Below are 25,894 nucleotides of genomic sequence, written 5' to 3' on the forward strand. Positions count from 1 at the left end.
TGATAAATAGGAGAAAATACTTTTGAGTCCTTATTGAACAGGTGAGCCTTTTTATACATACACACACACACACACACACACACACACACACCCACCCCCACACCCACCCACCTCATCCTTTTGATGATGACTTATCAATTGTAATCTCAGAAAGTAATTCCTATTACTTTTATCCAGTATACCTTTTGCAATATCACAATACTCTCTGTCTGGCTTAACATTTATCACTATAAAATATCATTTCTGTTCATTATTTGCTAGCTACATGAAAATTCCATGATAGCAGGTATCTATCCTGTCTTATTTTTACTTAGTATCTTGACTGTATCTCCAGCACCTAGAGCAATGTTACATCCCACCAGCGATGTATGAAGGATCCAGTTTTTCCATTTCCTCTCTAATACTTGTCTATTTTCGTGAATGCAGCCATTCTTGTGTGTTTGATCTCATTGTGGTTTTTATTTGGATTTCCCTAATGACTAATGGAAATCTGTTTATCTATTAAAAAAAATCCTGTTGGGATTTTGATTGGCATTGTATTTAATTGATCTATAGATCAATTAAAAGAGAGTTGACATCTTAATTATATTTCTTTCCAATTCTTAGACATAGTATGTCTTTTACCTCATCAGTGTTTCGTTGTTTTCAGCATACAGAACTTGTACATGTTTTGTTAGATTTATAACTATGTATCTCATATCTATGCCTGAGTGTCTAATTTTGAGGAAACTATTTGGAGCTGTACTAGCTATTACTAGCATACAGAAGGAGGATTTTGTTCATATCTTGATCTTGCTTTTGACCTTGTAAAACTTACATAGTAGTTCTAAGAGTTTTTTTGTAGATTGTTTAGCATATTTTACTCAGGCAGTCCGTGCCATCTGCAGATAGGGAAGATTTATTTTTTCTGTTTTTCCAATCTATGTTTTTTTGTTTGTTCATTTCTCTTTCTTGCATAATTGTACTGCCTGGGACATCCTTGCCTGATTTGCAGTCTTAAAGTGGTAACAGCTTTATTAAGTTATAATTCACATACCACGTTTTAACTCACCCATCTAAGATGTGCAGTTCAGTGGTTTTTAGTATTTTCACAGAGCTTTGCAACCACCACCGCAGTTAATTTTAGAACATTTTTCTCACCTCAGGAAGAACTCTTATACCCTTTAGCGGGCCCTCCCCTTTTCTTTCAACTCCCACCTCCGCCCAGCTTCAGGCAACCACAGATCTACTTTCTGTCTCTACGCACTTCCCTATCCTACACATTTCATGTAAGTGGAATACATGGTCTTTTGAGACTGGCTGCTTTCACTTGGCATAATGTTTTCAAAGATCATACATGTTGAAGCATTTAGCAATATCTTAATCCTTTTATTGCTGAAGAATATGCCGCAGTATGGGTATATCCCATTTATTCATTTATCAGTTGATGGACATTTCTGTTGTTTCTACTTTTTGACTATTAGGAATAATGGTGTTATGAATATTGTGTATAAGTTTTTGTGTAGATTTTCATCTTGTGTATGTTTTCATTTCTCTTGGTTGCATACATAGTAGAATTGTTTGGTCAAATGATGATACTGTGTTTAACCTCTTCATCTGCCAGACTGTTATCCAAAGCAGCTGTACCATTTTTATTTCCACCAGCAGTATGTGAGAGTTTCAGTTTCTCCAAATCCTGTCTAATGCTTGTTATTATTTGTCATTTTTATTGTTGTCATCCTCCTGTGTATGTTGTAGATACCTGATTTACATTACCCTGGTGGTTAATGACATGAACATTTTTTTGTGTACATATTTGGCTACAAATATGTGTTATCTTCTTTGGAAAAATGTCTATTCGGATCCAGATCCTTTGTCTAGTTTTAAACTAGTTTTAAACTAGTTTGTCTTTTTATTAACCAGTTGTAAGAGTTCCTTGTATACTCTAGGTACAGATTCCTAACTAGAATATGTAATTTTCAAATATTTTCTCCCATTCTCTGGGTTTTATTTTTACTTTTTTAATGGTATATTTTCACCACAAAAGTTTTTAATTTTGATGAAATCCAGCATATTATCTTGTTGTTACTCATGCCGTCATGTTGAAGAACCTAAGGTCACGAAGATTTATCCCTCTGTTTTCTAAGAGTGTTACAGTTTTAGCTCATGCATTTATGTTTACAGCCCATGTGAATTAATTTTTGTATGTGATGTGAGAAAAGGGGTCCAGCTTGATTCTTCTGCATGTGGGTATTAAGTTGTCCCAGCACCATTTGTTGAAAAGACTATACTTTCACCCATGGAATTATCTTGGCATTCTGTCTAAAATGAAATGACCATAAAATGTCAGCATTTATTTCTAGACTTTCAATTCTTTTTTTGTTGCTATATCTATTTCCAAGTCTGGAAGAATGAATCCTTCAACTTTGTTCTTTTTCAAGATTGTTTTTATTAGTCTGAGTCCCTTGAATTTTTGGAATAACTTGTCAGTTTCTTCAAAGAAGCCAGATTGTTTTGAGTCAGTAGATCAGTTTGGGGAGTATTGCCATCTATGTATTCTGGTCTTTGTACTGTCTTTTCCATTTATATAGTTGATCTTTAGGTTTTTCAACAATGTTTTATAGTTTTCAGAAGATAAATTTTGTAGTTCTTTTGTTAAATGCATTCCCAAGTATTTCATTCTCTTTGATGCTTCATAACTGGAATTGTTTTCTTAATTTCATCTTCAGATTGTTCATTGTTAGTATATAGAAATGCAGTTGATTTTTGCATATTTGTTTTGTACTCTGCAAACTTGCTGAACTCTTTTATTAAACTTTATAAAATCTATTACAGACGGTCCCCAACTTATGATTGTTTGACTTGAATTTTCAACTTTACAGTGGTACAAAACTGATATGCATTAAGTAGAAACTGTACTTACAATTTTGAATTTTGATCTTTTCCCAGGCTAGCGATATATGGTAGGAAACTCTCTAGTGATGCTGGGCAGCAGCAGCGGCAAGCCACAAGCTCCCAGTCAGCCACGTGATCATGAGGGGAAACAACCAATACAGGCATACCTTTTTTTATTGTGCTTCGAAGATATTTTGTTTTTTACAAATTGAAGGTTTGTTGCAACTCTGCATCCAGCAAATCTGTTGGTGCCAGTTTTTCCAACAGCATTTGCTCACTTTGTGTCTCTGTGTCACATTTTGTTAATTCTTGCAATATTTTAAACCTTTTCATTGTTATTCTGTCTGTGATCAGTGATCTTTGATGTTACTGTTGCAAAAAGATTATGACTTGCTGAAGGCTCTGATGATGGTTAGCATTTTTTAGCAATAAAGTATTTCTTAATTTATTATTATTTTAATTGAAGTACAGTTGATTTACAATGTATTAACTTCTGGTATACAGCAGAGTGATTCAGGTAGGGGTGTGTGTGTGTGTGTGTGTGTGTGTGTGTTTATATATTGTTTTTCAGATTCTATTCCATTATAGGTTATTACAAGATACTGAATATAGTTCCCTGTGCTATATAGTAGGTCCTTATTTATCTATTTTATTTTTTTGTAGGGTATATTTGTTAATCCCAAACTCCTAATTTATCCCCCCCTTCCCTTTTGGTAATCAAAGGGTAAGTTTGTTTTCTATGTCTGTGAGTCTATTTCTGTTTTGTAAGTAAGTTTATCTGTATCATTTTTTTAGATTCCACATATAAGTGATAACATATGATATTTGTCTTTTTCTGTCTGGCTTACTTCACTTAGTATGATAATCTCTGGGTCCGTCCATGTTGCTGCATATGGCATGATTTCATTCTTTTTATGGCTGAGTAATATTCATATATATATATATCTTATATATGTAGGAATACATATACACACACACCCATATATATGTATGTATGTATATACACCACATCGTCTATCCATTCATCTGTTGATGGACATTTAAGTTGTGTTATTTTTATTTTTGCTGTCTGACACTCTGCATTTTGATTGGATTCTTTAATCATTTATTGATACATTTAATATTGGTATTGATGTAGTGGAATATATGTCTGCTATATTGCTATATTTTCTGTATGTTTTCATGTCTTGCTTGTTGTTTTGTTCCTCCTTTACTGCTTTCTTTTGCATCAAGTGGTGATTTTCTACTATAACATTTTAGTTCCTTTAATGTTATTTACACTATATTCTTTTATATTATTTTTTGTTGTTGCACTAGGGCTTACTGTATTCTTCTTATTAGGATTTACTTCAGATGTACTAATTTAATTCCAGTGAGATACAGAAATTTTATTCCTGTATAGCTCTATTCCCTCTTCTCCCTTTTTTGTGCTGTTATTGTTGTACATATTGCAGCTGAATATTTTATAAACCCAACAATATGTTGTTATTATTTCATATGATTTTATCTTATTTAAAGAAACTGAGAAAAGAAGGGAGAGCAAATACATTCCCAGAATAAGGCTTATTCATTTGTCATTTATTAATCTTTGGGTATTTTGTTGAATTTGATTTGCTAATATTTTGTTGAGGATTTTTGCAAAAAATGAGGAATATTGGTCTTTAAGATTTTTTTTCTTGTATTGTCTTTGGTTTTGGTATCAATGTAATGTTAACTTCATAAAAGTGACTTACGAAATAATCCCTCCCATCTGTTTTCTGAAAGACATTGTGTCAGATTGGCACTATTTCTTCTTTAGAAATGTTTGGAAGAATTCACTAGTGAAACTATCTTGACCTGGAGGATAACTGTGTGAATTCAGTTTTTTCAGCAGATTTAAGACTATTCATGTTGTGTCTTAGTTTTGGAGGTTAGAAGTCTGAAATCAAGGTACCAGCTGGGTCATGCTTCTTTTCAAGGCTCTGGGGAAGAATCCTTTATTGCTTTTTCTGCCTTCTGGTTGTTGTCAGCAGTCCTTGATGTTCCTTGGCTTACAGCTGCATCACTTCTATTTCTGCCTTCATTTTCACTTGGTTATCTTTCCTCTGTGTATGTCTCTATGTCTCTATTTCCTTTTTCTTTTTTTTTTTTTTTAAATAAATTTATTTATTTATTTTTTGGCTGCGTTGGGTCTTCATTGCTGCATGCGGGATTTCTCTAGTTGCGGCGAGCAGGGGCTACTCTTCGTTGTGGTGCGCAGGCTTCTCATTGTGGTGGCTTCTCCTGTTGCAGAGCATGGGCTCTAGGCGTGTGGGCTTCAGTAGTTGTGGCGCACGGGCTCAGTAGTTGTGGCTCGCAGGCTCTAGAGTACAGGCTCAGTAGTTGTGGCGCACGGGCTTAGTTGCTCCGCGGCATGTGGGAAATTCCCGGACCAGGGCTCAAACCTGTGTCCCCTGCATTGGCAGGCGGATTCTTAACCACTGTGCCACCAGGGAAGTCCTCCTTTTTTCTTAGAAAGATATACTAGTCATTAGATTTGGGCCCACGCAAATTGAGTATTACCTCCTCTTAATTTGACCTCATCTGCAAAGACTTTATTTCCAAATATTGTTACATTCAGAGATACCAGGGGTTAGAACCCGAATATATCTTTATTGGTACACAGCTCAACACACTACAGTTATTACAGTTTATAATCTTGTCACCATGTAGTTCCCGTTCCTCACATCATCTATGCTGTAATTGTCATATTATATCTACATGGTTCATATACCCCTTCAGACAGTGATGTAAATTTTCCTTTAAATTATCACACATATTTTAAATAATTTAAGAAAAGAATAGGGATTGGCAAACTATGATATCGGCTAAATACAGCGTGCCACCTGCTTTTATAAATAAAATTTTATTGGAATACAGCCACAGCTCTTAGTTTATGTATTGTCTGTGGGTTCTCTTGTGCTGTAAGTGCAGAATTGATTAATCACAACAGAGACTTTTGGGCCTGCAAAGCCTCAAGTATTTATCATCAGGCTGGCCCTTTACAGAAAAGTTTGCTGTTTCCTGGTCTAGTATACGTTCCCACATATTTGCCATTTTTGTTGTTTTCATTCAGGAAATTCTAAGCTTCATTATTTACCTTTGTCCAAAAAAACTTCCTGTTTTAGAGCAGGTTGGCTCATGATGGTTTATCTTAGTTTTCTTTCATATGAGAATGTATTTATTTCACCTTTATTTTTTGAAGGATACCTTTGTTCCATCTATTCTGAGTTGACGGTTCTTTTCTTGATAGCATTTAGCTAGAGTTGAATAGTAGCAGCTACCTTCTTTAGGTGGTTCACAGACTCTCCAGTTTGCCACAGTCTCTGCTTTCTGTTGTTTCCTTGATATTGATACTAGCTGTTATTTGATATCTACTGTTGTGCTTATGCTGTTGTACTTATCATAGATCAGGAGGGAAGTAAAAATTTCACTTTACCCATGTCTCTCTATAAAGTGGGAAAATAGACCAAGAAGTACATGTTTCAGGAAGAGTGGGAGAAACAATACATTTTAATAACATTTGGAATATTCAGGTACTTGGGCTATTTCTATGCATTCAGTGCAAAGAATTGTGTCTTGTGCAGAGTTGTCTTTGCCCTGTCTTGCTTTGTTATAGCCAAGTCACATCAAAGTTCATTTAGCCTTGGATCCTGAGCCAGAAAAACCTGGATTCTGTTTCTCTGGCTCTGTCACTATTTAGCTGTGTGTGTGAGACCTTCAAACACTCCCACCAGACCACAATTTCTTTATCTTTAAAACAAGAAGTTTCAACTGAATATGCTGTGAGGCTTTTCTTTTTCTTAATTTGCTTGCTTTCTGTTGTCCTCTGCAAACAACCTTATTCTTCTTGCCCTGAAATTCTGACCCAGGTGTTCTTATCCTTTTTTGAGCCATGAACCCCTTTGGCTCTCTGGGGACACATGTCGACCCTTTTTCAATATTTTAGGTGTGCAAAATTAAATATACATGCTTATGAGGACAAAAGTTATATTAGAATATGGTTTTTAAAATATCAAATAAATAAATTCAGTAATGTGCATATCAACAATGTCCAGTGGTGTATAGTAATTTTTAGGCTAGTAATGAACATAAATGAAAATTTGAGATTTGAAGCAACTGAAGTGTTTTTGAAAATATCTGTAGTTTCTAATGGTAACAAAATCACAGGTGCGGTTAATACCACTGTGGCTTGTTGCTTACTTTTTTTTTTAACACTTCTTTAAATTGGGGTATAGTTGATTTATAATATATTAGTTTCAGTTGTACAACAGTGATTCCAAGTTTTTATGGATTATACTTCATTTAAAGATACTCTAAAATATTGGTTATATTCCCTATGCTGTACAATATATCCTTGTAGCTTATTTATTTTATACCTACTAGTTTGTACCTTTTAATTCCCTGTCCTTTTCTTGTTCTCTCCTCTTCCCTCTCCCCATAGAATTACATGGTAACCACTAGTTTCTTCTCTGTCTGTCTCTGTTTTGTTATATTCATTCCTTTGTTTTATTTTTAGATTCCACAATAAGTGATAACATATAGCATTTGTCTTTCTCTGTCTGACTTAGTTCACTAAGCATAATATCCTCCAGGTTCATTTTTCATGTTGTTGCCAGTGGCAACATTTCATCCTTTTTTATGGCTGAGTAGTATTCTAGTTGTGTGTGTGTGTGTGCGCGCGCTTGCACGCACCACTTCTACTTTATCCATTCATCTGTTGATGGACACTTTGGTTGCTTCCTTATCTTGGCTATTGTAAGTAATGCTGCTATAAACAAGGGGGTGTGTGTATCTATTCAAATTAGTGTTTTTATTTTCTTCAGATAAATACCCAGGAATGGAATTGCTGGATCATTGGTAGTTCTATTTTTAGTTTTCTGAGGAACCTCCATACCGGTTTCCACAGTGGCTGTCCAATTTACGTTCCCACCAACAGAGTACAAGGTTTCCCTTTTCTCCATATCCTTTATTTGTGGTCTTTTTGGTGATTATCACTTTTTTTTTTTCTTTGAATGTTTGAATTTTATTTTATTTATTTTTTATACAGCAGGTTCTTGTTAGTTATCTATTTCTTACATATTAGTGTATATATGTCAATCCCAACCTCCCAATTCATCCCACCACCACCACCCCCCTGTATTACTTACATTTTTAATTAAAGATATACTAAATTTCAATTAGAGGTTAGTAGAATAAAGATGTAACTTTTTCCATCCAAGTTCATACCCTCTGCGTTTGATCAACAAACTCTGAATTTTTTATTTTTATTTTTTTTGGCCGCACCGCATGGCTTGCAGAATCTTAGTTCTCCCACCAGAGATTGAAGCTGGGCCATGGCAGTGAAAGTGCCGAGTCCTAACCACTGGACTGCCAGGGAATTCCCAACAAACTGAATATTTTTAGAACCCAGGTTAAAAACTCCTGCTCTTATCAGTCTGGCAAGACATTTTCTTTTTTTATAAATTTATTTATTTATTTTTGGCTGCGTTGGGTCTTCGTTGCTGTGCGTGGGCTTTCTCTAGTTGCGGAGAGTGGGGACTACCCTCCACCTACTCTAGTTGCGGAGAGTGGGGACTACTCTTTGTTGCGGTGCGCAGGCTTCTCATTGCAGTAGCTTCTCTTGTTGCGGAGCACGGGCTCTAGGTGCACGTGCTTCAGTAGTTGTGGCTCGCGGGCTCTAGAGCACAGGCTCAGTAGTTGTGGCACACAGGCTTAGTTGATCCGTGGCATGTGGGATCTTCCGGGACCAGGGCTCGAACCCACGTCCCCTGCATTGGCAGGCGGATTCTTAACCACTGCGCCCCCAGGGAAGTCCTAGTCTGCGAAGACAGTTAATTTAGTGTCTACTGTGTGTTAGGTAAACGTAAATTGTGCTTAATAAATATTAAATACATTTCTCAATGAATGAATATTACTATTAAAGATGTGAATGTTACTATAACTTTGTGTTATTCATTGCTTTATAACTCTGTGGAGAATAATTTGGAAACATGGTTTCTGACCCCAGGGTCTGTACAAATGGAGTTTTTATTACAGAAATAAATTCTCTTGTTCTTTGTTTCTTATGGGTATTTCTAATTGAGTCTTTATTTACTACCTGGGATATAGTAAAGCTCCTTAAATAATTTTGGAAGTTAGAAAAGAATATGATTATTAGTATCAAGGATATTTGGCTGTTTTAATACTGAATAATTGTTCCAGAATGTCTGGTAAATTTCTACTTGAAATAATTTGTCTAGCTAGTATTTCTTAAAAGGAATACAAATATCCCTTATCAATGGCACACTGCTATAGATATTCTTAATAGGACGTATGATAAATGGAACTTAGCTGTTATGCATTTTAAAGCAAATAGTACATTTTGTCTGTATTGCCTGAAATTTTTGAATTGTGGGGTTTTGTCATTATTCTTAATTCATTAGCAGTAAAACAACTAAAGGTTGTAAGGTTCTTTATAGTTTTTGTGTCCTCTTAACTACAGTGCTACCTGGCCGGAGTTGAGACTAAGTAGACTCATACTCCTACTTCTTGACTCTAGGTTTACTCTAATCTTCTTTCCTGGAAAACATATGTCCTAGGCTTTTTTGTAGGACTTTTTAACTTCCTCCCACCCTACCCCCCACCTCCCATAGAGGAAGAATATATGTTTGTTATATACAGAATCTGTCATATGCAGAGATGTGTTGGTGACGTATGTCCTTAAACAAGCCTCCACTGAACTGACATGCTCTTAAACCATTGCTTTCAATTCCTGTAGTTCAGAGTATTCTGAGCACTTAAGCTAGTGAACTACTCTAGCTTACTCATGTACCTTTCCCCCTACTAGGCTAGGTATATGCCTAAGAATCAGCTGTTTTTATGCCAGTGTTAATACAATTTTTAGTTTAAGTATGATCTAAGCTAATGAAATATGAGTATGGAAAGAACTGTTGTTTTAAGCTGCTTGTATATGCTTTGGAAAAGTAAGGTAGATGCCTTGGAAAGACTTTACATAAAATGGTTTAAAAATTACTAAAGGATTAGGTGTGGATAAGCCTAAAGGTTTAGGAAGCTTTTGGTTCAACTGACTAAAATTTTTTTTCTCGTGTCTCTGGAGGAATGGTCATTTGTGTGTTGGTTAATGCAACAGCTAAGTGATTAAGGCCAGAGCCAAATTCTTTTCATCTTTCTGTTCTGCCATTATTAGAGCGTGAGATTCTCCTTAAGCTAACTCTCCACAGGTTTAGTTTGTTTGTTTTGGCCACACGTGAGGCTTGTGGAATCTTAGTTTCCCTGACCAGGGATTGAACCCTGGGCCCTCGGCAGTGAGAGCGCAGAGTCCTACACCACTGGACCGCTAGGGAATTCCCAAGCTAGCTCTCTTGCGGTTGAAAGATGGCTATGGTAGGTAGTGCTAAATGTGATAGTCTGATATAACAACATCTAGGGGAACAAAGGGGGCTGTCTCTCTCTCCTTTCCTGAAATCCTACAATCAGATTTCTACTCTCCTCTTCTCCTAGTATCTCACTGGCCAGAGGTTGGTTCAAATGCCCTTACACAAATCATTTACTGACAGGGGCATGGGGGTGGGTTGGGTAGCATTATCATATTTACTTAATCAATCAACATTTCCTCTTAAGTCATGTGGGAAAGCTTGAACCACTGAACAACTATGGCAGTCACAGGGAGAAGGACTGGACTGTTAGGGAGTCAACCAGGAGTGTCTGCTGTAGAGAGACCATTTAAAAAATAGAAAACATTTGCAAAAATTCAGAAGGATGTAGAAACTGGACTTCTTTAAGGAATTTTGAAGCTTCCGTCTTAGAGAATTGTATAAAGATAAGGTACATTGAATTTATTCGTTTCTGTGACTGAGATAGACACAGAGACCTCGGTTGACAATAGTAATCTGGTAGCCTTAACACTTTAACAAAACAATTTAGCTGTTTGCCTTGTGACACAGTGCCTGTTTTTTCTCTGCTTAGGGTCTACAGCTCAGTGTGAAAGGATATTGTGGGTACTTTATTTCCTGTTAGGGGTCTTTCTGAACTTTGAATCTCCAGCTGATTAATGTCTGTTACTTGTCACCCCATTGCTGATTTCCTTCTTATAGAAGAATAGTGAGACTTCTGAATAGACGTATTATTTGACAGCTGGAATTTCCAGAAATGATTTCATTTTTTTTGAAACCATAATTGGTATGATATATGTATATGATGTATTTATGATGTTTATATGATATCATACCAATTATGGTTTCATGAAGAAAATGTGATATATATATTTCTTCATGAAACCGTAACTGGTACGAGATATATGTGTGTGCATGTGTATATGTATATATACATATACATATATGTATGTAAAGATTGAATTCAAGTTAAGTGAACATGAGCTCAAATTCTGGCCCTGTTACTTCCAGCTTAGTTAACTACCTCTTGACTTTGTGTTATTTCCTTATTGTTAGAGTTTGTTTTCTCATCTGTAAAAAAGGGACAGTAATATCTACCTATAGAATTATTTTGAGGGTTGAAAGAAATTATACATAAAGTATTTAGTGCAAAGTGCCTAATGCTTGCAAATGACAGTTAATATTACATTTCTAGGAAGAAATGTTAAGATAGTGGACATATTTTTAAAACCTACGTATTGAATATATTAGAGGCACCTTTTTTTATTAGAAATTTCTTGTAATAAAGAAGTTTTATTGTAATCTGCTTCTTCTGATTATCTGCTTCTGCACTACAACGTATGTATTTCAACCAAAGAAATCTTGTGCTTAAAAAACAGTGTAAAAAAAATTAATGTTTAAGGCCCAGCATTATTTCTCAGAGGTAGAGTGAGTAAGAGGCAAGGAAAGGGTGCATTGGCATGCATAGGAACTGTACAGTCTCTTATATACTACCTTCAATTTATAAATTTATTTATTTATTTATTTATTTATTTTTGGCTGTGTTGGATCTTCGTTTCTGTGCGAGGGCTTCCCCTAGTTGTGGCAGGCGGGGGCCACTCTTCATCGCGGTGCGTGGGCCTCTCACTGTCACGGCCTCTCTTGTTGCAGAGCATGGGCTCCAGACGCGCAGGCTCAGTAGTTGTGGCTCACGGGCCCAGTTGCTCCGTGGCAGGTGGGATCTTCCCAGACCAGGGCTCGAACCCGTGTCCCCTGCATTGGCAGGCAGATTCTCAACCACTGCGCCACCAGGGAAGCCCCACCTTCAACTTATATAATGTTTCTTTTTGCTTAGTACTTACACTGAGATGAAAATATTTTTGAATTTCACTTTCTTATAAAGTCTTAACCCGACAGCCTTAACCTTGGCTGTACATTCGAATCACCTGGAGCACTTTAAAAAGCACCTGCTGACCAGGTTCCATCCCTGACAAATTAATTAAAGTAGGGGCAAGGGAGGGGACATTTAATATTTCTTAAAAAAAAACCTTCGATGATTCTGATGTGCATCCTGTGATTAAAAACAGTGTAAATCCTTTAGCCTATTTCTATTTTCTATAAATATGCCTATTGTCTCTTCCTCTCTGTGTTAGTGCCCTAGACAGTCATGTATCAGTGCTTTGCAGAGCATCTGTGGCTATTCCCTTGACTTTCACGCCAGAAACAGTGTACCAGTAGTTGCCCCTTTGTGTTTTACAAAAAATAAACTTTGAGGAGTTGGGAGAATGTCTACTTAGTTAGTGTTCACTGTGTTATCTTCTTTAAATGGAGGGGTGTAATTATTTTCTGCTTTTTACTTAAGCTTTATTTTTTAATTTAATTTATTTATTTTTGGCTGGGTTGGGTCTTCATTGCGGTGTGCAGGCTTCTCATTGCGGTGGCTTCTCTTGTTGCAGAGCATAGGCTCTAGGCACTTGGGCTTCAGTAGTTGTGGCACACGGGCTTAGTAGTTGTGGCTTGCGGGCTCTAGAGTGCAGACTCAGTAGTTGTGGTGCATGGGCTTAGTTGCTTCGCGGCATGCGGGATCTTCCCGAACCAGGGCTCGAACCCATGTCCCCTACATTGGCAGGTGGATTCTTAACCACTGCACCACCAGGGAAGTCCTTAAGCTTTATTTTAATACTCTTATGAAAACTGGAAAAAATTAGTTTTGCGATCTTAAAAATTTATTTTAAGATATAACTGACTTATTAGATTTATGTTAAGAGCAAATTTTTGATGAGGTAGTTTGGTGAGCTTAATCAATTGTCATGAATTTAATAAGTCTAAATAGTTGATATGAACTAGTCAGTTTTTAATATTACCCTATCAGTAGAATGAACAACTTATATAAATTATGAGAAAAAATATGTATGTGTTATCTATAAAAATTGTTAGCATTAAAGTTTTCAGATTTCTGGTTCCATGTGCTATATTCAGTCGCTGATGTAAAATAACAATATTTAATGAACTTAAAGCCATTTTACGAGGAAGAGTAAGAAAGGAGCTGTTATATATTTTAAGGAATTCGACTTATAGATTATAACTTACACAAGTTCCTTTGTTGAAGTAATAGAACCAGTATGTCCCTTCTAATAGACTGGGAGACTAATTTTTTTTTTTTTTTTTTTTGGCTGCGCCGCGTGACATGTGGGATTTTAGTTCTCCCACCAGGGATTGAACCTGTGCCCCCTGCATTGGAAGCGCGGAGTCTTAACCACTGGACCACCAGGGAAGTCCTGAGACTAATATTACTTGGTCTTATTTTAGAGGGACTGCTTTGGCAATAACTACTTCAATCCTTGGAAAGTTGTGGACTTTTATCTAATTGTAATGAAAGTTTCAACAACATTTCATTAATTTTAATACTTTCTTTAGCTCTAAACTTGCAGAAAATTAGTAAGTATTAATATTAATAGTTTGGCCATTTACACGTTCAGATTGTTCACATCTGGTAGTCTGCTCTAATTAATTCAAACAACTGTTTACTTAAATGAGGTTTTATGTATTGTAAATTTCACAAACTTATTTGATATTACTATTTTAATATTACTTTTTGTAGATATTACTATCTTAATAAGAAGTAACACACAGAGTCTTCTGTGAATCACACAGAGTTTAAGCAACTTGTATAAACACATATGTAAGTTTCAGGCCGCAGGAAGGCTAGGAGGACCCCCTAATTATCTTAATTTTGGACCCCAATTTCATTTAAGCCTAAAACAAATTAGGAGCTTTTAACTTTTGAAAGCCTGTGGTTCAGAAATTATTGAACTCTTGTCATTTATGTTCAGTAGGACTCTTGTATTTCACTTTATTTGGAACTTTTTAGACTTGGTAGTAGAAAATTTGTCTCGAGATGCTGGGCCTTTTAGACAGATAGATCTACTGTCTATTACTCAGTAAATTCCATGTGTCAGGGACCTAGAAGCCTCCTTGAAATACATGTGACAGAACTACATGGATATGTAAGAAATAGTGCATCAGGAACGCTACCAGTACAGAAAATAGAAGACACACAAAATTAAGTGACAAAACATTAAATTATTACAACCAGAGAGTAAATTGATTTCAAAAGAATAGTGTTGATTTATTTTTATTTGTCTTCCTTTGTAAATATAGGCAACTTTTCATTTTACATGTTAATCATAGACTCTTGAAACATGTATTATTAAAACATTCAGAAAAACTATTTTTAGTTGATGTGGCATTTTTCCCAGACTAAGTTTGGTATAAAACAGAAATTCCTGAGTTTTGTTTATTTTTATTTTGTCTGCCCACGTTTCTTATATGTAACACAAGTCATCAACTCAGAATTTTGAAAACATTTATCTATGTGATCAAACCAAAAATTAGTTCAGAAAATAGTTCAGAAAATATTTGTAACTACAGCCTACCTACTAACAAGAAAATGTTGCTTAACATGGTTCTGGAATTTGAGAAACCCTAAGATTTTAAAGATAATGCTAAGTGCATTTACTTCAGCTTTTATTGAGCTCCAGTGAAATTGGTCACATCTGGTAGTGTGTTTGCTATCAATTAAAGATAGCCAACCTGGAATATAATGTCCTCTATATCCGAAAATAAAACCTGCCCAACGGGTTCAACTCTCTTAACCTGACCAAATTCACATTGTAGCTTAAAGTTGAGTTTGGTAAAGACTACCAAATTAAAATCTTTTTTTTTTTTTTTTTTTTTTTGATGTGGACCATTTTTCCTTTTTTTTTTTTAAGTCTTTATTGAATTTGTTACAATATTGTTTCTGTTCTATGTTTGGTTTTTTGGCCGCGAGTCATGTGGGATCTTAGCTCCCTGACCAGGGATGGAACCTGCACCCCCTGCATTGGAAGGCGAAGTCTTAACCACTGGACCACCAGGGAAGTCCCTAAAATCTTTTATTTAGATACCATTCCCAACCTCCAAAATATTTGGGCCATGTTGTAAAGTACTATTGAGCAATAAAGTGGGAGGAAAAAAGAAAACATGGAAAAAAATCAACTGTAATTGTCCACTTTCCTAAATGGATTACTTTGACACAGAACATTTAAAATATAAAATTTTGGAACTGCACACATTAAAAAATTCATCTAAATTAATCACTTTATTTTACAGATTAAGAAACTGAAGCCAGAGAGGAGAAACTGATCAGGCTAATACTAACTAGAATTCAGGTTTTCTGGTTATTGTTCCATTCAAGGTGTATATTTTTGTATGATGATGACATCCAAAATTTAATAGAATTTGGAGAATAAAGTTAATTATTTTTTCTCTCCAATTAAGTATTTTCTAGAAATTTTACTCAATTGATTTCTTATTTTGAGAAATCTTCTTTTGAAAGAAAATTGGGGTTCAGTTAGCATTTATTTAGATAATATTACGTGCTGAATTTTTATTAGCCTCTGATTTAGGGAAACACCTAGGATGAATAAGCCTGCTTATCTTATATTAATTAAGATTTGGTTTATATTTTCCCTCTTACCGGCTTCTTGTCGGATTTTAAGCTGATAGCATGACTAAATCTATTTCACGGGTTTTCAACACAGAAAAGAAGGTGTAAAATGTTTATTCTTTTATCATTTATACGGGTATATTCAGTAACTTTATTCTAAAAGTATCTTGAATTTGAGAGAAGTTATTGCATGAGTAGACACTAGTGATACATGTGTTACATGAATTACTTTGGGTTCTTGAAATTTAATTCTGTTACCAGTCTGTTAAAAAGATTAGAGATAAAGTTTTTTGACTTAGTTATTTGCAAATATTCAGTACAATTTGGAGGCTTTAAAAAATTAGCTTTGTTTACATTGTTTAAAAATCTTTTAAATATTACTTCATCAAGCCTGTCTTTTAAAATATAATTCTGACATACATGTTAATCACCTAGCATTTTATAAATTTTTGTTTTCAAGCAACATACAATATACCAGTGAAATGATCCATTCTCTAATCATCTGAATGGTTACCATATTTAAAGTGTTTTGTAGTTGAGAACAAACTGATACCAATAGAGGTACTACATAGTTCGTTCTGGCCTTTCCTCCTTGCTTACCTGTAACTTTCCTGAAGTGGGAAATCTGGCTCCCACCAACCACCATCTATTTTACTTATTGTTTATCTTCAGTAGACATGTATAGTTGTTTCAGCATTACTAATCCATAGCCTTGTAAGGAATCACTTTACCAACCAGAACACAGTGTTTATATAGAGTTCTTTTTTTCTGTTACAGTTACCAGTCACAATACCATCTTCCAAAGTTATTTAGGCCAGCACCATTTTCCATACCCCCTTCAGTGTGGCTGTGTCATACATTTGTAATACAGTTACTCTTTTTGCCAGTTCTGTATTTCTAACCTCCTAGTTGATTTTTAAGATTTGCATACATTCAGCTTTACTCTTCATGTTGTGAAGTTCTATAGATTTCAGGACATGCATAGCATCTGTGTCCACTCCAGTACCATATAGAATAATTCAATCTCTTTAAAAGTTCTCTCTGTGTCCCCTTTGTAGTCAGTCACTCCTCCAGTTCCCTGGCAACCATTGATCTATTTTCTATCTCTATAGTTATGCCTTTCCAGAATGTCATGAATGGAAACACTATATGGCCTTTCTGGTCTGGATTCTTTGCCTTAGCAAGTGCATTTAAGATTCATCCATGTTGCATAAATTAATAGCTTGGTTTTTTTTTTAATTGTTGAATAGAATTGTGTTGTGTAGATGTATTGTTTTATGTATCCATTCACCTATTGAAGAACATTTTCCATGGTATAAACATTCACATATAGGTGTTGGTATGAGCATAAGTTTTCAGTACACTTTGGTAAATACCTAGGGGCACAATTACTGGGTTGTATGTTCAGTCTATGTTTAACTTTATAAAAAACTGCCAAACCCTTCCAAATGTATTTGCTTTCATTTTCGAAAGATATTTTAGCTAGATTTAGAATTCTTGGTTGATAGTTTTTAAAATTTTTTTTCTATAGTTTAAAAATGTTGAGGGGAGTTCCCTGATGGCCTACAGGTTAGTATTCTGGGCTTTCACTGCCATGGCCCGGGTTCAATCCCTCCTGGTCTGGGAACTGAGATCCCACACCCCTCACGGCCAGGAAAAAACTTGATTACCTCTCCCCTGATTTGCATTATTTTTAGTGACAAGTTTGCCGTCATTTCTATCTCTGTTTCTCTGTGTATTCTTTTTTCTCCTTCTGGCTGCTTTATGATTTCTCTATCACTGTTTTTCAGTAGTTTGACTGTCAAATGATGAAGTGTGTTTTTTTGTTCTCCTTAGAGGTTGTTGAAATTATTGGATCTGTGAGTTTATAGTTCTCAACAAATTTAGGGAAAGTTTGGCCTTTTTTTTCTGTCCTCCTGCTCTTCTGCTCTTTCTGGGATACTAATTACATTAATTTTAGAGTGCTTGATGTTGCCCAACAGTTCACTGTCCCTAGTGATGATATCTCACTGTTCATTGTCCCATGGTTCCTTTTTTTTTTTCTAGCCTCTTTTCTCACAGTGTTTAATTTTGGATTTTTTTTATTGCTATGTCTTCAATTCATTAAGCTTTTCTTTTGGAGTATCTAATCTGCTAGTAATCCTATCCAATGCATGTTTAATTAGAGACATTGAATTTTTATCTCTAGATGATCAGTTTGAGCCTTTAAAAAATCTTTTAACTTTCAAATAATTATAAATTCATAGGATGCAAAAATAGTGCAAGGAGGTCCCATATGCCCATCACCTATTTTCCTCCAGTGATGTCATCTTACATAACTGTAGTGCATTATCAAAACCAGAAATCGGTATAATATAACTTACTAGGCTGCAAATTAATTCACTTTACCCTTTTCTGCATGCATTCACTTTTTTGTATGTTTTTATCATTCTGTGGTATTTTTCACATGTGTAGAGTCGTATAACCACCACCACCAAAAGCAAGATACAGAACTTTTCTGTCACCATAAAAAAAAATTCCTCTTTCTGCCAACTTAGATATATTTGATACCTTGAATTTCTTTTTTTCTTTTATAAAAAATTTTAAAATTTATTTATTTATTTATTTATTTTTGGCTGAGTTGGGTCTTTGTTGCTGCTCAGGGCTTTCTTTAGTTGCAGTGAGCGGGGGCTACTCTTCGTTGCAGTGCGTGGGCTTCTTATTGCGGTGGCTTCTCTTGTTGTCTTGTTGCAGAGCATGGGCTCTAGGTGCAACGGGCTTCAGTAGTTTTGGCACGTGGGCTTCAGTAGTTGTGGCTCATGGGCTCTTAGAGCATAGGCCCTGAGTAGTTGTGGCGCACGGGCTTAGTTGCTCCGCGGCGCGTGGGATCTTCCCAGACCAGGGCTGGAACCTGTGTCCCCTGCATTGGCAGGTGTATTCTTAACCACTGTGCCACCAGGGAAGCCCCGATACCTTGCCTTTCTGGTATTATGTTCATAGTTTTCTTTATTTGCTTGAATGTATGGAATACGTTTAGAATACCTCTTTAAGCCACTAATTCTATCATCTGTATCATTGCTGTTTATTTCCATTTATTATATTTCACACTTGTATGGGTTGTATTTCCTGCTTCTTTGCATGGCTAGTGTTTCTGTTTGGATGCCAAACATTTAATTTTACATTATTTAATGATGGTTTTTGTTGTATTGTTTTAAATATTGTTGGGCTTTGTTTAGGGGTACAGTTTATGGTACTTAGAATTCTTTTGATCTTTTTGAGGCTTCGTTTTAAGCTCTGTTATGCTGGTCAAGAACATACTTTAGTTTAAAGCTTATATGGTTTCATTACTGAGGTTTTCATTACCTTTTGAACTCTATTCGTACCCCGTGTGTTAAGAGGTCCCTGCTCTTCATTGATGGGAACATGAGCTCAGGATTGTTCTGACTACTCCTTTTCAGAGGCTTTTTCTTTATATTCAGTAGTTTTGTCACATGCATGTACAGATCATTACTGAGCTAAAACCTTGAGGGGAATCTCTCTCCATATCTTTGGAGCTCTTTGCAGCTTCCTTCTCTCCATTTGCCCTGCAAGTTCTAGCTGTCTTGGTGTTCCCATAACTCTGAACTCTTTTTCCTTAACTCGTGAGACTGTTGTGCTCCAGTTGGGTTCCAATGCCTAACCCCCCTCCCTGTGTTCAGCCTTGTAACTCTACAGGCAATAGAGCTTACTCTTCTTTTGTTTTTTTCTTTTGATGATCTCTGTCCTGAGATGGTGTTCAGTGTCTGAAAAATCATTGTTTCATTCATACATTTTTTTTCTAGTTTTCTAGTTATCTAATGTAGGAAGGTAAATATAGTCTCTCTTTTTTCTGTCTTGGAAGGTATCCCTGCCTTATAGAAAATTTCATTTTAGTTTTATAAATATTTGTCTTTTCTGACTTCTAAAATATTTTTAGGACTTTGTGGGGAAAGCAGTGCATAAACTTTAATAAATTTAGGCACCTAGGGTGCATGTTCTCCTTCATGTTTTCTTCTTTTCACATATTCTGTGTGTCACACATGTATTCACATCCTTTATCTATTCACTGTCCTTTCATTCCTAATATGATGAGTATCAACACAATCTGTTATTGAACATCTTTGTTTAATATAAGATAGTGGTGACAAATGTTAGCTTTTCATGTTTACCCAGAAGAAAATAGAGTGCCTTCATTTCTTTTTCCCTTTGTTTACTGAAAGGAGATAATGATTTTTAGTTATTGTTCAATATAGAATGTGATTCCTGTATTGGTGAGAACGTACAGGCATACATCTTGTTTCATTTGTGTTGCAGGAAGGGGGACCCCTTCCCTTCCAGGGCCCGAGAGTGGACACTTGTCTAACACTCGGAAAGGAATTGTCCGAGGAGTCACATGTGCTGACAAAGCAAGAGACTTTAATTGGGAAGGGGCGCCCAGTGGAGAGCAGCAGGGTAAGGGAACCCAGGAGAACTGCTCTACCACGTGGCTCGCAGTCTTGGGATTTTATGGTGATGGGATTAGTTTCCAGGTCGTCTCTGGCCAAATCATTCTGACTCAGGGTTTCTTCCTGGTGTGTGCACGTGTTGTTCAGCCAAGATGGATTCCAGCGAGAAGGATTCTGGGAGGTTGGTAGGACATATGGACTGGTGTCTCCTCTCCTTTTGACCTTTCCCAAATTCTTCTGGCTGGTGGTAGCTTGTTAGTTCTGTGTTCCTTACCAGGACCTCCTGTTGTAAGATAACTCAAGCTAGTGGTTACTGTCGTGTCTGGCCAGGGCAGGCAGTTTCTGTCAGTGGTTCCCTTAACAACTTTGCTTTATTGTGCTTTATTATTCTATTGTGTATTTACAAGTGGAAGGTTTGTGGTAATCCTGCATCAAACAAGTCTATGGGTGTTGTTTTTCCAACAGCATTTGCTCACTTCACATCTCCATCACATTTTGGAACTCTTGCAATATTACAGACTTTTTCATTCTTATATTTGTTTTGGTGATCTGTGATCGATGATCTTTGATGTTAGTATTGCAAAAAGATGATGACTTACTGGAGGCTCCAGTGACAGTTAACATTTTTTAACAAAGTGTTTTTTAGTTAAGGGATGTACATTGTTTTTTTAGACATAATGCTATTGTATACTTAATAGACTACAGTATAGTGTAAACATAACTTATATGCGTTGGGAAACGAAAAGTTTGTATGACTTGCTTTATTGTGGTATTTTGCTTTATTGCTGTGATCTGGAACTGAACCTGCAATATTTTGGAGGTATGCCTATAGTGGCTGTTGTTTGAAACCCTAAGCCATGAAATACTTGAAGTTATCTCCCAAGATGGGGAAACAAAAGAAACAAAACAAGCTTTACTTTTGTACTAAATCCATAGTATTCCAAAGTTAATATTTTTCTTAATTTGGTAAATGTACAGATTAAATATTTTTAATTATATTATTTAGCATATAAAGTCCTAATTATCTCATATATATATATATATATATATATATATAATGTTATGCTGTTGAAAATAGACTAGCCTTGCCTGATTTTAGATTTCTAACATATCTTTTGATGAAACTGGTACAAATGGAAGATAGCGCATGGACTTTAAACTTATTCTTAAACTTATTTAAGAAGGAAAACATGCTTATTTTCTAAGAAAAAACTGAAATTTTACACTTATTGTCCATTGAATTCAGACTTGTCATGAACATGTTAATAGTAAAGTAAGTACTGTTTTAAACTCTCTTAATATTAAAAAATACATTAAAACAGGGTTAGTGGTTGTTTAGGGGATGCATAATAAATAGGTTTGTTCTCATTTTGTGACAGTCATGAACATTTAAGTGGAGCTGATGTATGTCACTTAACGATTCTTGAACATCCAATTCAGTAAATAGTTTTTCTTTATGAATAACCTAATTCCTTGCTAGAATTATATTTACAGCAGTAAATATACTTAACGCTTTAAAAAACCTTTCTCCTTTGTTACTTTTGAGAGAGACATTTAATTCCAGTAGTACATATAAATTTGGTAATGCACATTTACATTTTTGCTATAGAGCCAGGCATCTTTGAAGTATTTCAGCCAAACATTTACAATGCAAGATGGTGAAAATTAAGTAAAAGTATATAGCACCCACTAACTTGTGATCAGGCATAAGAGAGGAGGTGGAGTGTAGGTTTTCAGTACATGAATTCTTTTTAAAACTTAAATCTAATGATATTAATTTTTAATGTTTTCCTTGAAAAATTTTCTGACCTTCTTACTAGATTGCTTTTTAGATGTAATCCATATGTATGTGTATGTGCGTGTTTGTTGGTTTTAGTAAAATTGATTCATACTTCTTATGAAATTAAATTAGATGTTATTATTATCCTCTCTGAAAGTAAATTTTGTCTAATATTAAATAATTGCTCTAAATTTGAATATAATTTTTAGTGGTTAGCAACTATTGTTAGTTCAGTAGGTATACTAACTTACTACTTTCCTGGGGTAAACATTTTACTAAAAGTTGGTAACGTAAGACTTTTGTCTTAACAAAAACGACTATTTACAAATTCTTTGTAGGTACCACTTTTGAATTTTTGGTCTTCCATTTTCAATTTATGTTTTTGAGTTAGCATCTCTAGAGACTATTACCTCTGCTTCAGTGATTGATTTTTTTTTTTTTGTACTTGAGGTTTACAGTGCCTAGTCATTTTGGACTTATTTAGCTCTGTCCAGGTTAAGAAATAAGGCCCATTATTTTTCTGCCCTAATGTAAATAAGCAAATTCTATTAGAGCATGCATGAAATTGGAGGATTGAAGGACAAAGGCTTCCAGAAAGTTGACATGTGTTGCTACTCTTCATTGGAGTAAATTTTAATAGAATATTGAGTTAGATTTGCATCTGTTAATCATCCTAACATTATAGGATGAATTCTCGTCTTATGGCATAGGAATAAACCTCATAAACTGAATGAATAGCGGCTGTATAAATAAGCATTTTGAGGAGAGGGATTTGAAATTAAATGACTGAATCTGAATTAATTGAACATTTCTGAGACTGACAGGAGGATGTTTATTTAAAAGAAAAAAAAATGTGTCAATTCAGGGCTGAACTTTTTTTTCCACTCCATTTTTATTCACTGTAAGTTTCTTCCTATGTGTGAGGTCTGGCAGACAGTTTTAATTGGAAGGGAAAGGTTTTCATATTTAATAACTTCTATCTCAAATAAAGTATGTCTGCCAGTCTAGCCCTCCCTGGATGGTTAAGAGGAAGATCAATTAGGATATAAAAAGAGTACTTTTTGATTTTGTTTTCTATATATCGTATTGGATATTTTTGCTGCTGTTCATATGTTTACATGTTAGTAATTTTGACGGCTTTTGGATAATTCCACTCTAGAGGGAGAACTGGTGGGCGGTCCTTCCTGTGACACGACCCTTGAGTGACAGTTCTATTTGATTGCCTCCAGTACTGTGAGGAAAGGACACGACTCTATGGTGAGGACTGATGGACATACATTATCTGAGAAAAGAAACTACCAGGTAAGATCAAAAATTTTTTTCCTTTTTTCTGTTGGTCATATAAGTTACATGAACTGTTTAACATGTTGTATTTAATTGGAATCAGGTTGGATACACCTGAGTTTGAAAACTTGGGGTTATAATTTTAAAAATACGTATATTGGGTTTGACAGTTGAAATAGTGGGAACATTTTTCAGAGTAAAGCATGCTTATGATAAATGTATATTTATTCTTATAAATAATGTATATATATTCTTATAATAAATGTATATATATTCTATTAGTGTCAGAACATAAATTTTCTGGTGTGTATATCTGTGTCAAAACTTAGATTATCTAAAACACAATTTATGACTTCATGGCTGGATTCAAAGCTAGTATTCCATAAAACAAAATGTTGATTGCTTTTATACATATTATTTCTGGAAGACTAAATCTGAAGTCTTAGGCTATATTCAGGGTACTAGAGCATCACAGGAATGTAGACAAAGTTGGTTAGAGTATAGAAGAAATAGAAATGAAAATCCCAAGGTACTCAGACCCCAATTCTATTGAATTTGTCATTAGCTTGCTGTCCTTATAATGCTAGATTCTTGTTTTCTCATTTATTAAGTTAGTTAATAATATCCATCCCCTATGAAATATGTAAGGATGCTGAAAGGATGGTTTAAGTGTAATATTCCTGTTTTCTTTCTGAGCTTTTAAAAGAAGGTGAATTTTAAAGATAGTGCTATTAAATAGTGATTTTAAAAACTCTAACATTTGAATTTAATTTTTTCAAAGAAAATCTCCTTTATTCATTTGATAATAATTTAATATCAAATTATGTAATGACTCAGAATACACAGTAGTTCATAGTTAAGTAGGAATAAGCTTTAGGCTTCTTTCACAAATAAATATCCAGCCTCCCTCTCTCTCTTCCACCCACAAGTTTTGTTCCCTCCAGGCTGTGAAGGCAACTAGTGTGATAGCAGCAGCTTTTGTTAACTAACCATTTATCTTCTAATCATTTATTTTAGCCCAGTTAGTCTTTTCTTCCCTCAGATTGGAACAGTGAACATTGGAGAAAATTGTAAATGGGTCTTCATGGTGAGATAACAAAGAGCCTTTGAACACAAGACTTAGGTTCTGGTTTGGGCACTGTCCATAATGAAAAGTAGTGTCATATTTAACCTTTCTAGAATTTGACCTAATTTTATGTCTGAAGTTTCTTGCCAGATTTTTATAATTTTAATGAGCCATAGTAAGCTGTGGCTATGCAGAATCAGTTCTCCCTGTAACCTTTTCTGTTCTGAATTGTTTTTATAGAGTTGATCAACATGGCCTCTGTTCATTACTTATACTTGCTGTAACTCCTCCTGCCTCACAACCACTTCCAACTACCTTGACTCATAAGATTTTAATTGGTTACACTACTTGGGTTGTTGTATCTTTTGGTAGATTCTGCTAAATTATTTTAAGAATATCGTGATTCTAGATTGTGTGGCTTTTCAGTGTTTATAATCCAGTTTGTAAAGTGTAAGTATAGAACTTTTGTATGATCACACAGTATGATTAATTTACTTTATGGAATCATATTAATAAAGAATTCCAAATTTTACACTTTAAGGAATAAAAGGAGATTATATTTTATACATGAAGAGATTTCCTAATTCCTGTTCATTCTACTCTAAAAAAATGGTTTAGAGTCACACTGTTTCAGTCACATTATTTACAAATAATCCAGGTTTTTTAGCTTACCTGAAAATGCATTCTTGGTTAGGGTTTTTCTGCCTGAAAATATTTTCCCTTTTCTCTTTTCTTGTTACTTAGTGACAGTTAATGCATGTTGAAATATTCTTGGAAACACTTGTTTAAATTGCCATTGTAAAATTATTTTTAAAAGCCTCTTTTGAAAAATACATGTATAGAAATATTATTTCCTGTCTGATAATTATGATGAGTATATTAAGAGCATATGGGAAATTCAAAGGAATAGTAGATAAATTACTAATATTTATATTGGTAGCACTAAGAGTGTGTATATGCTGAGATGAAATGGTCTGGATTTTTAACAATTCCATTTCGGAGGAATTTTATTTGTTGTTTTTCATGGATAAAGTAGGACTTCTTTGTAGCCGTGTTTATACTCATTAATTTATCTTTGAGGCCTTTTGTATTTGGAGGGTACTTGATGTCTTATAGTGTTATTTAAGCATTCTGATAATAATAAGCTAATAGTCCAGAGTTTAATAAAAAGGATAATATTTCCCCAGTTCTCCTTTCGTTGTGGACTTGATTAAAGACTTAGGAACTCATTTGGGAAGGTGCATTCCCTCAGCTTTGTGCTAAAACCTAATGACTTTTAAATGGGTGTTGGTTGAAGTATTGATTTTTCTATTGGTATCTACTTCGTGTGTTTCATTTCTCACTACGAATTTAAGCCCAGTAAAAGTTTTTTGAGTTATGACTAGAGTAGTTGAAGTTTATTTGCATAGACAGACTGGTATATTAGTTCAGATGAGATAATTTAATTATGTAAATGGTTTATAGTTTATTCTTTTAGAAAGATTGTCAAGCTTCTTCCAAGGAAATGTAGCTCCAGTTTTTGGCTAGAATTTTCTTTTCTTTCTCTAATTTACACTAATTTATTCCAAC

General features: G+C 34.9%; 1 protein-coding gene across 8 annotated transcripts in view; it reads left to right on the forward strand.

Moving 5' to 3' along the window:
* Positions 1 to 25,894, forward strand: part of CNOT2 (CCR4-NOT transcription complex subunit 2) — a 113,493-nt gene that overhangs the window by 18,090 nt on the left and 69,509 nt on the right. For 4 of the 8 annotated variants that reach the window (XM_036865340.1, XM_036865339.1, XM_036865346.1 and 1 more), the window contains one exon: positions 23,205 to 23,277. In XM_036865340.1, the coding sequence (XP_036721235.1) occupies positions 23,205 to 23,277 (73 nt within the window). Of the gene's footprint in view, positions 1 to 13,544; positions 13,704 to 23,134; positions 23,278 to 25,894 lie in introns of those variants that run through there. The other 4 variants (XM_036865341.1, XM_036865344.1, XM_036865345.1 and 1 more) reach the window with 3 other exon arrangements.

The sequence above is a fragment of the Balaenoptera musculus genome, chromosome 10 (assembly GCF_009873245.2).
Source record: "Balaenoptera musculus isolate JJ_BM4_2016_0621 chromosome 10, mBalMus1.pri.v3, whole genome shotgun sequence".
Taxonomy (NCBI): Eukaryota; Metazoa; Chordata; class Mammalia; order Artiodactyla; family Balaenopteridae; genus Balaenoptera; species Balaenoptera musculus.